Here is a 14424-nt window from a genome sequence, read left to right as displayed (position 1 = left end):
AGGAAACCGTTGTTGATAGGTAATTGATAGGCGAATGGAAGCTCACTGAGAATGCAGTCAGGATGGCGCGATATCAATTCGGGAGAGTAGTGTGGAGTGGATCTTGAAACATTTGATACTTTGATACCACTCTCGAACATTGATATACTCTGAGCATATATTCATGCTTGAGTCTTAGTATCAGGCTTTACCACTGCATCAAGAATCTGTCAGCCATGGTTCACGTCGAGGAATCCCTCCAACTCCCCAGAGATTTTGAAGGTGCGAGCCCATACAGCGTGCGTTCTGGCATATACTGAGCATTCTTTCAGGTTTTGGCGAATATGGCCACGATGCACAATGGCCAAACGGCGCCCGCATTGCAGTCTCCTTTGTGTTGAACTACGAGGAAGGCGGCGAGCGCAACCCACTGGATGGCGATGGTACCAGTGAGCCCTACCTGTGGGAGAAGGGTCCTTCTGGCGGCGGTAGGGAACAGCGCCACTTGAACGGCGAGCAAGACTACGAGTATGGCAGCCGGTGCGGTGCTTGGCGGATACTTCGCCTGATGAAGGAATTCGGCTGGAACATGACTCTTTGGGCCATCGCTGTTGCCATGGAGAGGAACCCAACGTTCGCAAAGGCATGTGTAAGAGACGGCCATGAAATTGGTGCTCATGGATACCGATGGCTTGATATTTGGGACTATTCGCTTGAAGATGATAAAGCGTATATCAAGAAAACATGTAAAGCATTGGAGGCAGCAACTGGTATGTTTCGCCCAATGCCGAACATGTATGGGACTGATGCAACTATAGGCGAATTTCCAGTAGGAGCGTACTTTGGGAGAGGAACCCCAAACACCGCTAGTCTGCTTCCTATTATGTGGAAGGAGATGGGCCATAAGATGCTATACACATCAGAAGTGTACAACGAAGACTCGCCATACTGGATTGACTTGCCATGGGAGAAGGAGCTACCTGATGCAGAGAAGGAGGGTCTGTTGATGATGCCGTACAACTACGATTGTAAGCACTGCCCCATGCCCAACGGTGGTTGTTCCAAATTAACATGGCGGTATAGGTAACGATGGAAAGTTCCACATGCTTCCGGGCTTCGTGAGCTCAGCTGGCGCCGTCTATGAGCAGTATCTCAAAGACACATTCGACTGCTTGTACAGAGAGGGCGGTAAGATGATGACGATTCCTCTGCACTCCAGGATAGCTGGTAAGCCGGGGAGATCGGAGAGTCTGAGGAACTTCATGAAGTATATCTCGGAGAAGGAAGGCGTCTGGGTCGCGACTCGCAGGGATATTGCAAATCACTACCGCCAGACTTTTCCGTACAAGCCCGGATCGAAGACGGGTGGGTCGTAGAACTTAGCATGAGCGCATCAATGAAATGAGCTTGATGATACGACTTCCATGTACAGCTCTTGTAAACCCAAAGACCAGGGAGTGCAGTGATGCCATTGTTCCAAGCTGGCGTCTCCGACAGTACCGATACTTTGGGCTGAAGGCAAGGAAAACAAACGTATGTCGCGGAACGCACAATGACGTGCTAGAATTGCTTGCGATCACGCATCCATGGCGCACATACACTATCTCTGTCGCGTCGCGACGCGACGCGAAACACCAGCCTCGCGAGGTCCTTCTGGGAGATGCACACCGCGCTAACCCTTATCGGAGCTAGTCGATGCCTGCCCTATCAATCGGCTTCTTTCATCCCGACGCTTTATCGCCTTATCAACCGAATTCTATGCCGTCTTTCCAACACCCTAGATTCCGGTGTGAAAAGGTGCCTGACTGATAGGACGGCTTGGCTAACATTGTGACAAGATATGCAATCTGTATCGACAATGAACAGGCTTATATGCTCTGGAACTTCGTGCGAGATGGACGGCCAGACTGATCTCAATCTGGAGGTAGTTCCCCTTTGAGTACAATGTCGCGTTTTCTACAGCAAAGCAGAAAAGCATTCAGTTCTCCAAAGTCTTTCAAGGAGACATTGCAAACTACAAGCGATCATGGAGAAGTGCGATACAACCAAGATCTCCTCCCCAGTCCACCGGGTAAGCTAGACGGTACCTCCCAACTTGATGAGACTTGCGACTGACAGAATGCAGTGGACAGGAAATGGAGATGGCAACACTACTTTGCCTACTACTTGACCATGACATTCAGTCCCTCCTCATACAACCTTGGTGCATCTCTAGTCTCGATCGGTCTTCTCTGGTGGCACGGCATGATCGCAGCGGTAATCGGTTCAGCCATTCTCACTATCCTGGTTGTGCTCAATAGTCGTGGCGCTATCAAGTACTTCATCGGCTTCCCCGTCTACGTACGTGCGGCCGCTGGTGTGAGAGGAGCCAGTTTGTATATTCTGGTACGAGCTGTAGTCGCGATCATCTACTTCGCGACCCAGACGTACTACGGAGGGCGCATTACGTCGGTCTTCATGCGCGGTATTTTTGGAAACGGGTACAACAACATTCCAAACCATCTTCCAGAGAGTGCGGGAATCACAAGTAGAGACCTGTTGAGCTTCTTCTTGTTTTGGATGGTGAGCACCCTCCATACTTTCTGTAGGAAGCATGCTGATTTCGACAGGTACAAATGCCGGTCATGTTCATTCATCCAACGGTACTGCGACATCTCTTCGTAGTAAAAGCTGTCTATACCACAATCGCGCTCTTCGGCGTTTTAGGGTAAGTTGTGACTGTACTAAATGTATGTGAGACATACACTGACTTCGTATCTTCACATCTGTAGGTGGGTGATCAGTGCCAATGGAGGCAAGATCGGAAGCTTCACGTATACGACCAAACAGACACAGCTTTCGGGCTCGGATCTCATCTGGCCTATGATTCAAGCCATCAACTCTGTCATGGGTGCTCTGGCACCGGTGCTCATCAATCAACCTGACATAGCGCGGTACGGACATTCTTACAGCGACGTGACTTGGAGCCAGGGTATCGGTATCCTTCTCAGCAAAGTTCTGGTCATGTTCTTGAGTACCGCGACGACTGCGGCCGCAACACAAGTCCTCGGCAAAAGCTACTGGAATGTTTGGGATCTTTATGGAGCCATATTGGACCAGTATTGGTCCCCTGGAGCTCGGGCAGGAATGGTGTTTGCATCTTTCGGCATGATGCTTGCTGTGCTCGTCACCAACGCTGGAAGCAACTCACTCCCTGTTGGCGCCGATCTTACAGGAATCTTCCCTCGTTGGTTGACTATTGTCCGAGGCCAAGTGCTTTGTGCGGTCCTCGCGCCTCTACTCGTTCCATGGAAAATCATCGCCTCGGCTACATCGTTTTTGACTTTTCTCGGATCGTACACCGTGTTCTTGATGCCAATATGCGCTTGTATGGTTGTCGACTATTGGCTCGTTCGAAAAGGCAATTTCCACGTGCCCTCGTTGTACACCTCTTCACCTGGAAGTCCGTACGTGTACTATAAAGGCTGGAATCTGCGCATGCTGGCTGCCTGGGCTGCCGGAGTTGGGTTCACTGTGCACGGTGTTGCGGGGTCTTTGAATCCCGATTCAGTAGCCGAGGCCAGCAAAAACATGTACAAGCTTGGCTTCATACTATCGTTTTTGATGGGAGGCTTGGTTTATTACATCTTCTGTCTCATTTGGCCGGTACAGATATTGCCGACGGGTGCGGAGAGGGAGTTGGCATTTGAAGGACTAGCGGCCAATGAAGGGTTTTTCGACCACGAGAACATCGCCACAATTACGGGCGTCCTAGAGGGCGAGGAAGTCGATGCAACGCAGCATTACGTCGCTGGTGGTAAAGAGGACAAGGTCTGAAATTGACTAGCTCAGGTTGGAGGTTTTCATAACGGGGGTTAGTCTAGTAGCAAATGCCACGGTAGAGCACAGCAATACAATGCGCATGGTGATATGGTATGAAGAGTAGATAGACGCTGTTGCGTGGGCACGCATGAAGTGTGTGAGTTTGCTAGACAATTGAAGTTCGTGTGGCGCTGGTCGCGGACTGACAGGGTGAGCTTGGACCAAGCGCAACGTCACTGCCGCTGCCGTGAGAGCCTGGAGCTTCAAGATGCCCAAGCCGCACAACACTAGATCCGCTCTTGCTGCAACTCAAATCCGCTCGCTTGAATACACGAGCCACTATTGTTTCCCTGCAGTGAGCGCGACGACTACCACTACAAGAACAAAAACACCACCAGCGACATGTGGGACGACGAGGACAACAATCCGTATGGATCCTTTGCCCGCCACGATTCCAACACGTCCGATATCCCCGGTTTGGCTTCGCCTGCTGCCCGTAAGGCTTCTACAGACCCTCTGAAGCAGTCGCCCGCACCGTCCGCTGACATGATAAAGTCCCGTACCGTCCCGCGACTCCGCCCTCGGAGGCCTCGTCCCCCGCACAAGAGTCGCCCGAGTATGTCTCCCAGCGGGACATGGACAGCGTCGACTACGACGAGGACCAGCAGGAGCACGCCGATTCCAAGGCGCCCAAGAAGGGTGGCTATGATGCGCGCGTCGAACAGTGGCTGTACGAGCACCCAGACCAACTGATATTGATCACGAGCGCGGGGAAGGACGGGGTGAACTACATACAGTACACCATCAATTGCGGTGTACGTGAGGTTCGCAGCCGGAAACAGCATGAGATTAACACTTGCAGGGCCTTGAAGTGAAGCGCAGATACTCCGAGTTCGCCTCGTTACGCGCCGAGCTGGTCAGGCTGCACCCAACCCTCATCGTACCGCCGATACCCGAGAAGCATACCATGGCCGACTACGCCGCGAAACCGACAAAGGCAAAGGAGGACGCTGGCATTATAGAACTGCGGAAGCGCATGTTGGCTGTCTTCTTAAACAGGTGCAGGAAGATGAAAGATATTCTCCAAGACGGTGTTTTCTGGAGATTCCTCGACCCATACACAAGCTGGGTAGGCCCGTCCAGTCCCTGACCGTTTGTCCCACCAAACTAACATGTTTCGATAGAACGACGTACTCACTAGCCCGCCTGTCTCTACTATACCCAAGCAGATTCTCAAGGCACCTCCGCTCGACCCTGCGAATCCTACCCAAGCGCACAGTTACCTTCCAGTTCCCTCGTCTTCCGCCAAGTTGAAGTCAGGCGGCGCGACATCCAGCTCTGGTACGCCAGTATCGCCAGCCAACAATGCAGCCATGCCGTCAGCAGCCGCGCACACAACACCAGGCCCTGCAATCTTCGGTCGCTTCCCTCCCGAGACGCGGGACATGTCAGAAGAAGAGCTAGATCCATACTTTGTTAGCTTCGAAAACTCGTCGAAAGACTTGGAGCACCTGCTGCAGGGACCAATGGAGAAGGTCAACAGACGCTTGCTCATGCATCTTGGAAACTGGGGAGAGGACATGGCGGATCTGGGCGCTCGCTTCAATGCCTTCTCGCTTTCCGAACAGACCCAGTCTCTTGCCGCGGCCATAGAAAAGACGGGGCAAGCCGTTGATTCCACGTATATCGCCACGACCGAACTCTCTTCCTCGCTCAGCGCAGGCTTCTCTGAGCCCATGCGTGAGAGTGCACAGTTCGCCGGCGTCGTACGTTCTACATTAAGATACCGGGTGCTCAAGCGGATACAGGAGGATATGACCAAGGATGAACTGGAGAAGAAGCGTAGTCTACTCGAATCGCTCGAACGTAGTGAAGCAGAATCGAAGCGGCTGGAACAACATCTAAGTGGCGTCGGTCATCAGCCCCCGCGAAGTCGCGCCGCATCGAATAGCTCACAGCGCAGTAGCGGCGACGCAGAGCAACATCGGAGATCAGAGGAAGATAGAGCGTCTATTGATTCGGACTTCCCACCCACACATGGCGACACACCATCTAGTGCACAGGGCGCACCTGATAGCCATTCACCACCTAGCAGCCCGCACAAGAAAACTGCTAGCGGGAACTTTGTCACCAACAAGCTCTTTGGATCCATCACACACGCCTTTAGAGGCATGGCAGATGTAGACCCTGAAAAGACACGGAGAGATCAGATCGGCAAGACAAGGGATAGTATGGTCCAGGTATGTCTCAGATGATGGATATGAAGAGAATTGGAGACGCTAACAAAGCCGCAGCTCGAACAAGCGCTGACTGTCGCCGAGAAAGATACCAAAGACGCAAGTGCAGGCGTGATGAGGGATCTGCGGAGATTCCAGAGCGAGAAGGAGGATGATCTACGACGTTACATGGTATGTTGGAATGTCAATCTCTTTCCTTAAACTCGTGCTAACAACCACAGATGGAATTTGCTCAATGTCACATCGATTGGGCAAAACGGAACAAGGCCGCTTGGGAGGAAGCCAAGGCCGAAGTCGAGAATATTGCGCCACAGTCCTCAGAAGAATACCCAAGGCAACCTGAGGACTTTGAAGCACGGGAGCAGTAATAATCGGCGCAATCAATTGTCAGTCGACAAGTGGCAGAGCATCACTTGGGCAACCACGCATTTGTATTGAATAGGAAGAGTAGTAATCCAAACGATCACAGTAATCGTTGTTTGACGGCGTGCGACTGAATGCAGTCTCCATGCAGTCTTGTTGTCCATGACCATTAGCCTGTGATGAAGAGGTCCTTGACAATGTGCTTGTTCGACATGCTGACTGAAAGGACTCAAATGCCACAACTACCCGCACAGCGAAAACAGTGATGTGTTCGAGCGTGAGACTCACATGTATGCATCGTGGCAGTTCGCTGAACGATACAATGCATTGAATATTAGCGAAGCTCGGTATACAAGAACCTCGGAATCTTCATGCTCTGCCTTCTGCCACTTTCTCCATTTGCCGCGAGAGGCTATATAGTCCTACAGCGCCGTTGAAACTAGCTTGATCTCACACAGCGACCCAAACATTACGCTTACTACCGTCAGAGTACCTCTGCCAAAGAACCCACGGTCTCTGAACAACTCTCCTTCCAAATAATGAGATTGTCCTCCGGCGCAACGATCGGCCTGACTGTCGGCCTCGTTGTCCTCTTTGGCTTAATAGTCTGCTATGTGTTCTGGTATTGCCTCATGTCCCCGAACCCCTCCTTCATGCTGCGTTCACGCGCGCCTTCTTCCTCTACCAGTCGACTTAAGCAGTTGCGTGCGCGACAACGGAATCTAGAAGCACAGGTCGCTGCGGATGTTGGAGTAGGAGTCACTCATGGGTTTCAGGGGTTGGGAAGCGAAAGGGACGAAGGGCTGGAGAGAAATGCAAGGGCTATTCTAAGTACCAAAGAAGTCAGAGAGAGGGAGTGGAGGGCAGCGAGGGAAAAGAATGGGCGGCCTGTAGGAACTGGGTCAACAGAGGTGGATACTGCGGAGGCGAAGAAGGCGACGGTTTGACTAGTGATTACGCAAAACAGAATGTAAACCTACACCAACATTATCGTGAAATATTGCATCAAATCCAAAGGTAAAGGGACTGATCTCTCAGGGCTGTCCCCTCCCTGTAAGCATGCACGAGATGGTATGATAGTGTGACCGGAGAAAACGTTCGAAATCTCGGAGTGAGTGGCAAAATCATTGGAGGATCGTAAAGTCCATGATATGCATTGATGGTTAGCAGACCTTTGATCTCAAACGCCATCCGTCTTGTCGTTCCCATCCGCAAGAGTTTTTCAGGCGCTCGTAGATATACATGCCGATGCCCGCAGAAGCAACTCCGTATCCACCGTGATGAAGAACCAGGCGAACCAGTAGTTGTAGAGAAACCGCCAATCGACTCCAGCCATGACCTTCGTAGTCATCATCAGTGTGCACCCGCTTATTTCTTCTCCTTCTTCGCACCACCCTTGGTCTTGGCTGTGCCCCGGAACTCCTTCATCCTGTTCTTGCGCTGCTTGCCTGTTGTCCAGTCAGTATGTGTTGTGTGCCATGATCCGTATCCATCGCCATAGCCGCAGCAGTAGTTGTGGATGCAGGGGACACGTACGCTGCTGCCTGCTGGCCTTCTCGACCTTGGTGGCCATGCCGTAGCGTACTAGCCTGTAGCGGGGCTCGAACTTCTTCATGGCCTCGGCGCTGTCGTAGATGAGAGCGAAGCCGGTGCTCTTGCCGCCACCGAAGTGTGTCTTGAAACCGAAGACGGAGACATCGTCCTTCTTGGCCTTGTACAGCTCAGCGAGCTTGCCACGGAGCTCGTCCTTGGAAACGTTCGCGCGGTTGGGGTGGAGGACGTCGCTGTATTAATCCCGTCAGACTCAATCCTCCGCAATTGCGTGCCCGGCAGCTCCTGCACTTACACGACCATCTGACGACGTCCGAGGAGGGGGTTGCGGATGAACTTGCGCGTGCGCAGAGTAACTTGAGAGTCGGCCATGTTGGGAAGATTCGACCTGCAGCGCGGCAATTAGACGGAGTTGACAAGAGCGACACGGCGAGCTGGGTCGGCAGTGAACGTACTGGACAGAGATCGATCTTGCTGTTGTCGATTACCTGTGGTTAGCTGGCGGCAAGATGGAGATGTCGAATTTGCGTTCGTCGTGTCGGCGGTCGGCGGTGCGTCTGCTCGCTTAGACTGCCAAGGCGCCCCGCTGCAGAATTAGGTAAGCACGAATTCAGAAACCGCCCTCCCTCCCCTCCTCTCTCATCAAGCAGCAGCGTTGAACCTGAACATCGTCACTTTCGCCAAAAGTTAAGCTGGATCACTAGAGACATCGGAGCGCTTGGCAGATTTTGGAGATACGGTTTCGAACTAAACTGCTTCCATCACCATGGACGGCCCTCGCAATCTCTCGCACTTGCGCGTACTGCAACGCCAGTATTTCCAGCTGGTAGAGCCTCACAATCTCAAGTGGCCAGATGATGCTACGTTGAAAGCCCCGGAAGTACAGGCATGGCTGTTTGAGAATCTGTTCGATACAGCCAACATCGCCTCGCCACCTCCGGAACGCTACCAGCTGAGGACACTAAAACAGCTTGTAGCAAAACTCGAGAGGTCGATCACTGACCCGGAGGAGGATGTACGGTCTCCTATTTCTTCGTCATTGCTCTATTCCCACTGTAGCTCAGCCATACTTCAAGTCGCAATAGTCTTCTTTCAGTGGCGAAGACACATTCCAGCATGTGCTGACCTTTGTTTTCCTTCTGTTTGTAGGAAATCTCAGATGATATTATGGAAGCGATGACTACTCTGCTTATTGCTGATCTGCCCTCCGAAGCCGACGCGGCTCAGCAAAAAGCATTTGTGACGTACTCTTACCCTGAGCAACTACATGACGACAGCACATCGCACGAGCGGGCAGTGACGCTACTTGAAGCGCGATCCGTCATCTCATCGTCTGGAACCACGGGTCTCAGGACCTGGGAAGCCGCGTTGCTGCTCGGATCGCATCTTGCGTCCGAAGCTGGCCGATCATCCGTACACGGGAAGAGACTGTTTGAACTTGGCGCGGGAACTGGCATGTTGTCAATACTTTGCGCAAAGCACCTGGGAGCTGCTGGCGTCGTTGCCACAGATGGTGACGAGGCCGTTGTCGACGCCATCAAAACCAATCTCTTTCTCAACGGACTCGACGTCGATGACAAGTCTCAGGTCCAGGTGCGGACAGCGGCGTTAAAGTGGGGCTATCCGGTTGATGCGTCGACATTTTCCGAGGACTATGGCATGGAAGTGCCTGATATTGTGATGGGAGCAGACGTCGTAAGCCATCGCCATTGCATAGCCGTTGCGTCGTCGTGGAGAAGTGGGTTTAACAGTGTCGCAGACATACGACAAGTCCGTCATACCGCGTCTGGTCTCGACCTTAAGAGAATTCTTTGACATCAACCCGGCACTCGAAGTCTTAATTTCTGCGACGATTCGCAACGAGCAGACGTTCGAGACTTTTTTGAACGCGTGTAGTGGGTCTCTCCGCGTCTTGTTTTCCTGGCCATATTACGACATTGGGTGAGTTGTTGCTGACTTTTGTGGGGTAGAGCGGAACCGTTTCAGTTTCGAGCAGGTCAATTGCCCACCGGTACCTGAACATCAACAGGAAGGGCCGTTTTATCCAACTTCGACCCCGATCCAACTGTGGCGTGTCACCAAAGGGCAATCCATGGACGACCCGTTTGCTGTTTAACGTTTGTAATGTGTGGAGGGAAAACTCTTGACCGACATATGAAGGCTAGACTTGTACTGCGGGTACACACTCACACCCTGACGATCGTGGACTGCTGCACACAGTAAGGTGTCTGGTTTCAGGCCTAAGAGATTTTCTGATGATTCACGATCGTCGACGAGACGGTGAGGGCTCTTTGGGAGATCCGGTTGGCTCTTTCGTTGCGCGGCCGCTAGGTTAGAGTTACGCGAATAGAGAATTGGACCCGCATCTGCTTATGCACAGTCAAGAGTCGCTCAGGCGGAGGGTGCTTCAGACATGCGAATTATCGACAAGGAACCAACACGATGTACGGCGGCTCGCAAGCCGACTGGCAAACCTTGTGAGCTTGCAAAACGCTGTTCAAAGTGCGATAGCGGGGTGGTGAGTCGAGTGCAGGAAGGGCCGCGCCGGATTACCGGATGAAGAAGTGTGCGAGACACACGCAATATGGCTTCATTGTGTTGGAAGAGCTCGCAACACAAAGAAGATGTGACAATGTCGCACCGGCGATACGCACCCGAATGGACAGTGGTGTCTAGTATGGTACCCGCCGTGAGTTGTGCCGAAGCGCACAGGAACGTGGACTTTGACGTATTTCCGTACGCATGCTTCGGCCCGCCATTCGCTGCAACACGATGCCTACGGCGTCGCTATGCACAATGCTGCCATGTCTCATGATGCAGTATGGCCAGACTTCCCCGCTGTGGCTGCAACGGGAAAAACGAAATTGTAGCAAGGCACCGTGGTGGATGCGAGTGGGGGTAGGTGGTGAGGAGTCAGCGCGCAGCGGGTGCCGGTATGGCGTGCTGGATGATATCAATGGCTCTATCTTGACGGCTATCACGAATCATCCCCACACGCGCAACCATATCCCGACCGCATATTTAGATCCGTCGTCGTCAACCGCGTTCTAGATCTGCACATCGGAAATCGCAGGCACCGGTCTCGTAATTACTTATTGACCACCGTCCCTCGCTCGTCTTGTTATCGATGTCCGATTCATTGCTTGTTCATTGCCGCTGAAAGCCGCCTGCCTTGTGGAAATACTCGGCTTTGCCCTCTCTCTCACGAACTGCTGCTTATCGCCCTCAGCTCAGCCCAGCCCGCGCACCATCATTCTCGGGAGCATAGTGCACCACCTATCAGAACGTCCTGGGACCTGTTTTTATCCTCCCTCCCGACGTCGCACGTCCCTTATCTTGTCCTGGTAAGTTTGTTGTTCTCATCTACATTGTCTTGGTGTCGCATTGTTGTTGCTCTCCACCAAAGAGCGCCTGGTCCATCGATCCGTCTCCGTCCCTGTACATGGTCGCGATCTAGACATCCATTATAGTGTCCCTGGCTAAAACGTTGGCGCAGAACCCAAGCGATAAGCATTCTAAACAAAGCCACGCACGAACCTTCCGTCATATCAGCAGCTGGCAACTCGGTGGCCTGTGTCACCGCTTCTTCGCTGCCCGACTTCCAGCCCTGTAACAAGATCGTGCACCGTGCGCGATTATCACAGTGAGGCTTTTAAAGTTCATCCATATCCATAATGGCCACGCATCACGTTCGTCACCCGTCCCATCAATCCAAAAAGTCGCAACCTGCGCACGCACGGCCTTCCAGGCCTCTGTCAAAGCGGACTCAATCCCACGGAAGCAAACCCGCTTCCAAAGTCGTTCATTACAAGGAAGTCGATTCCGACGAAGACGAGGACTCAATGGCGGTCAGCTTTTTGAACTACTGGTATGTTGTCGTCATCAAGCCCTGACTACTGTGTGCTAACGTCTTGTTGCAGCACTGTCTGCGAGAAGCAAATTATTGTTCCCAGTAACTCTGTGCTCTACTGCTCGGAAAGGTATGGCACCCACCCACCCAGCTATGCACAGACCACCAACTAACATGCACATGTAGCTGCAAGAAGAAGGACACCGAGAAGAGTCTTACCTATTCATACGATCATTACTCACCGCCGACTACGCCGTTTTCCAATTTCACCTTCGACGACTTTGCCTTCCGCGACATTGTACCCCAGCGCTCCCCCACTCAACCTGAGTCGAAACGCTCGTCATGTGCCTTCTCCGACGTCTCATCAGACGATAACACCGCCGACCGGTATCAGCGCTTTGACTCGGAAGCGTCAAAATACCTCCGCAAATTCCAATCACCTGCATACTTCCCTGATACCGTCCGACCCCGCTACAACCGTAACTCCACTTCGCAAATCAGCTTTAGTGCCGCTCCTTCGCTCTCACACACCCCGGCCTCGTCGGTGAGCTATTCGCTTCCATACACCCCTGCCACTACCAGGCCACTCCCACCAAGGACAAAACCGTCGCATAGTGGATCTTATGGAGCCAAGTCGATTGACCTGGTCACCCCGTTGACGGCTCCGTCGAGCCCAAAGTCCTACTCGCACAAATCGGCGGCTTCTATATCAAGGACGTCTACTAGTACAATCGAAGGCGAGATTGTCTATGCCAAATCACCAGTCCCTGAGCCATCGTTCGCCAGTGGAAGCCTTGGTCGATTACTTGCTTCAACACCTCGTTAAACAAGTGCTGTTCCGAGGTGCTCGATCACAATCACCACTCAGGTCTTCTTGCAAACCCTATCTAATATCATGTCACGGGCGCATGGCTATGCAGGCGTAGCTTTGGTACTCTTGGGACACGCATATTTTGTTTCTACAATAAAAGTTCCTTGGTCATCTTTGAGATGGCCCTTCTTTGCGAATAGCGATATACCACCAAGTGTTTAGATCTTATAGAGATATGACGGTTAACGTCAGTAGATAGAAATGATGAACGAATGCTCGTGTCACGCACTCAAACTTTGCAACTACCTACACCATGTGGATTGACGTTGGCCTCTACTATAGCTGCAGTCTTGTCTAACCCTTCCAGTCACCTTGGATGCCACTTGTGTTCTTTTATGGAACCTGTTGGGGATCGTCATACAAGCAGTACCGATGTTTTTCGGAATGTCATGGCACTGGTCCAGTATTCAAGGCCATCGGCTTTCACTTGTACATGATCACTCCAAACCACATTCTCGAAGAGAACAATCATCCTAGTGCAAGCGTTTCGATGTATGCGGCAACAACACCTCTTTCTGGACGACTAGCAGCAATTAGAAGGCTAGGTATCCGAACTTTTCCGCCACGATTGTGTATCCAGAAAGTCAAGACATGGTTACCTTTCAGCGATGAGAGGTGTGAGATGTTGACTATACCTGCCAGTCCGAAACGCACCACTCATGCGGACGCTGACGCTCATCCTATCTTGTCGCAGCACAGGGAAAGAATATTATGAAGATTATAAGTGGCTAATGGCCCCCATGTAACTCAAAAGATCGGAAATCACGAGGACATAGCACCATATAGGAAAGAATTCTCTTGAGAATGTGCCAATCTGCCTTGGACATTAACCATTACTTGATTAAGGAGTGTATATATAAACGCCGCCGCATGCAAATAAGGAACGCTATGCTACGCAGTACCCATCATAGAACCCATAAATAAACATTATCGAATGTTTGCCATCGTCGTCTTAATGGTAGCACAGTACTTACAATCCGCAGTTGCTGGTAGCAACCTGGGCGTACTGCGCATCAATACGTCCAAGGGCCGCAGCTTGGCCGTTGGTAAGCTCGTCCATGGCTGCCTTAGCAATGTTAAACCCTTGGACGGAGCTGTCGACAGCGAGAATATAGACAGTCTTTCCGTTGTAGGTGACGCCGTAGCATGTTCCGCACTAGTATGGATAGTTAGATGGTGAAAACAAGGTGAAGTAAAGACTGTACATACCTGAGGGCTGTTCCATCCAGCAACACCCACGTATCCACCGATGCGAGGGAAACCGGCAACGTTGGCTTGAGTTTGCCAATTGTACTTGGTGATGAGGCCGTTGGCGCCGTCTGAGCAGGCGACCGAGGTCAAGGCGCGGTTGCCATCATCGTAGCCGGTGTCGTAGCTGACAGTGATGGCTGAAGCAAGGCTGGCGAATCCAAGGATGGCAGCAGAGATGGCGCTGGAGAACTGCATGATGTTGATGGTAGATGGGTAGAAGCTTGGAGAATAGAGATATGTGGCGGAACTGTCGTTATCGTAGGATATCGGAGAGTGGAAGTTGGAGAGCTGGGAGCTGATGATGCTCTCTCACAGCTGCGACTGCATCATCCTTTATACCACTTACCCTCACGAAGTCTCCACTCCATAATCCGAGGTTACCACCTCGTCTTTCGCCAGAATGGCAGTCGGACGGGGTAACGCAGTGCGAGTGCGAGCAACATCCCGGAACGACTTACCATTTCCACAGTATTAGCTTCAACGGTCAAAGCAGATGACCATAAGATAGCGGTATTCGTAGT

The 14424-nt window shown here is 52.0% G+C and overlaps 6 protein-coding genes across 6 annotated transcripts; 4 read left to right on the top strand and 2 right to left on the bottom strand.

Annotated features, from left to right (window-relative positions):
- Positions 1-215: 215 nt before the first annotated feature.
- ACET3X_005222 (uncharacterized protein) lies at positions 216-3795 on the top strand (the record flags this gene model as incomplete). The annotated part of the gene is made up of 7 exons (XM_069451403.1): positions 216-261; positions 312-749; positions 798-1007; positions 1063-1344; positions 2105-2541; positions 2589-2686; positions 2751-3795. The coding sequence occupies 7 exons, from the start codon at positions 216-218 to the stop codon at positions 3793-3795; spliced, it is 2556 nt and encodes an 851-aa protein (XP_069307266.1).
- A 260-nt stretch (positions 3796-4055) lies between these two features.
- ACET3X_005221 (uncharacterized protein) lies at positions 4056-6499 on the top strand. Its single transcript, XM_069451402.1, has 6 exons — positions 4056-4276; positions 4336-4595; positions 4643-4909; positions 4965-6020; positions 6075-6188; positions 6239-6499. Exons 1-6 carry the CDS (start codon positions 4183-4185, stop codon positions 6383-6385), a joined length of 1938 nt encoding a protein of 645 aa, XP_069307265.1. The 5' UTR covers positions 4056-4182; the 3' UTR covers positions 6386-6499.
- A 1249-nt stretch (positions 6500-7748) lies between these two features.
- On the bottom strand, positions 7749-8600 carry ACET3X_005220 (40S ribosomal protein eS24; the record flags this gene model as incomplete). The annotated part of the gene is made up of 5 exons (XM_069451401.1): positions 7749-7828; positions 7917-8164; positions 8227-8319; positions 8387-8401; positions 8593-8600. 5 exons carry the CDS (start codon positions 8598-8600, stop codon positions 7749-7751), a joined length of 444 nt encoding a protein of 147 aa, XP_069307264.1.
- A 97-nt stretch (positions 8601-8697) lies between these two features.
- Positions 8698-11441, top strand: ACET3X_005219 (uncharacterized protein; the record flags this gene model as incomplete). The annotated part of the gene is made up of 4 exons (XM_069451400.1): positions 8698-8946; positions 9081-9626; positions 11215-11275; positions 11428-11441. 4 exons carry the CDS (start codon positions 8698-8700, stop codon positions 11439-11441), a joined length of 870 nt encoding a protein of 289 aa, XP_069307263.1.
- A 164-nt stretch (positions 11442-11605) lies between these two features.
- Positions 11606-12607, top strand: ACET3X_005218 (uncharacterized protein; the record flags this gene model as incomplete). Its single annotated transcript, XM_069451399.1, has 3 exons — positions 11606-11799; positions 11852-11911; positions 11968-12607. 3 exons carry the CDS (start codon positions 11606-11608, stop codon positions 12605-12607), a joined length of 894 nt encoding a protein of 297 aa, XP_069307262.1.
- Positions 12608-13622: 1015 nt separating this feature from the next.
- On the bottom strand, positions 13623-14098 carry ACET3X_005217 (uncharacterized protein; the record flags this gene model as incomplete). The annotated part of the gene is made up of 2 exons (XM_069451398.1): positions 13623-13808; positions 13862-14098. 2 exons carry the CDS (start codon positions 14096-14098, stop codon positions 13623-13625), a joined length of 423 nt encoding a protein of 140 aa, XP_069307261.1.
- Positions 14099-14424: the final 326 nt, after the last annotated feature.

The sequence above is a fragment of the Alternaria dauci genome, chromosome 4 (assembly GCF_042100115.1).
Source record: "Alternaria dauci strain A2016 chromosome 4, whole genome shotgun sequence".
NCBI lineage: Eukaryota > Fungi > Ascomycota > Dothideomycetes > Pleosporales > Pleosporaceae > Alternaria > Alternaria dauci.
This window is presented reverse-complemented; position numbering and strand designations above follow the sequence as displayed.

Coding starts and splice junctions, on each gene's coding strand:
- ACET3X_005221 (XM_069451402.1), top strand. CDS start 4,183: ATGTGGGACGACGAGGACAACAATCCGTATGGATCCTTTGCCCGCCAC. Junction 4,277..4,335: donor TTTGGCTTCGCCTGCTGCCC/GTAAGGCTTCTA, acceptor GACATGATAAAG/TCCCGTACCGTCCCGCGACT. Junction 4,910..4,964: donor TCGACCCATACACAAGCTGG/GTAGGCCCGTCC, acceptor ATGTTTCGATAG/AACGACGTACTCACTAGCCC.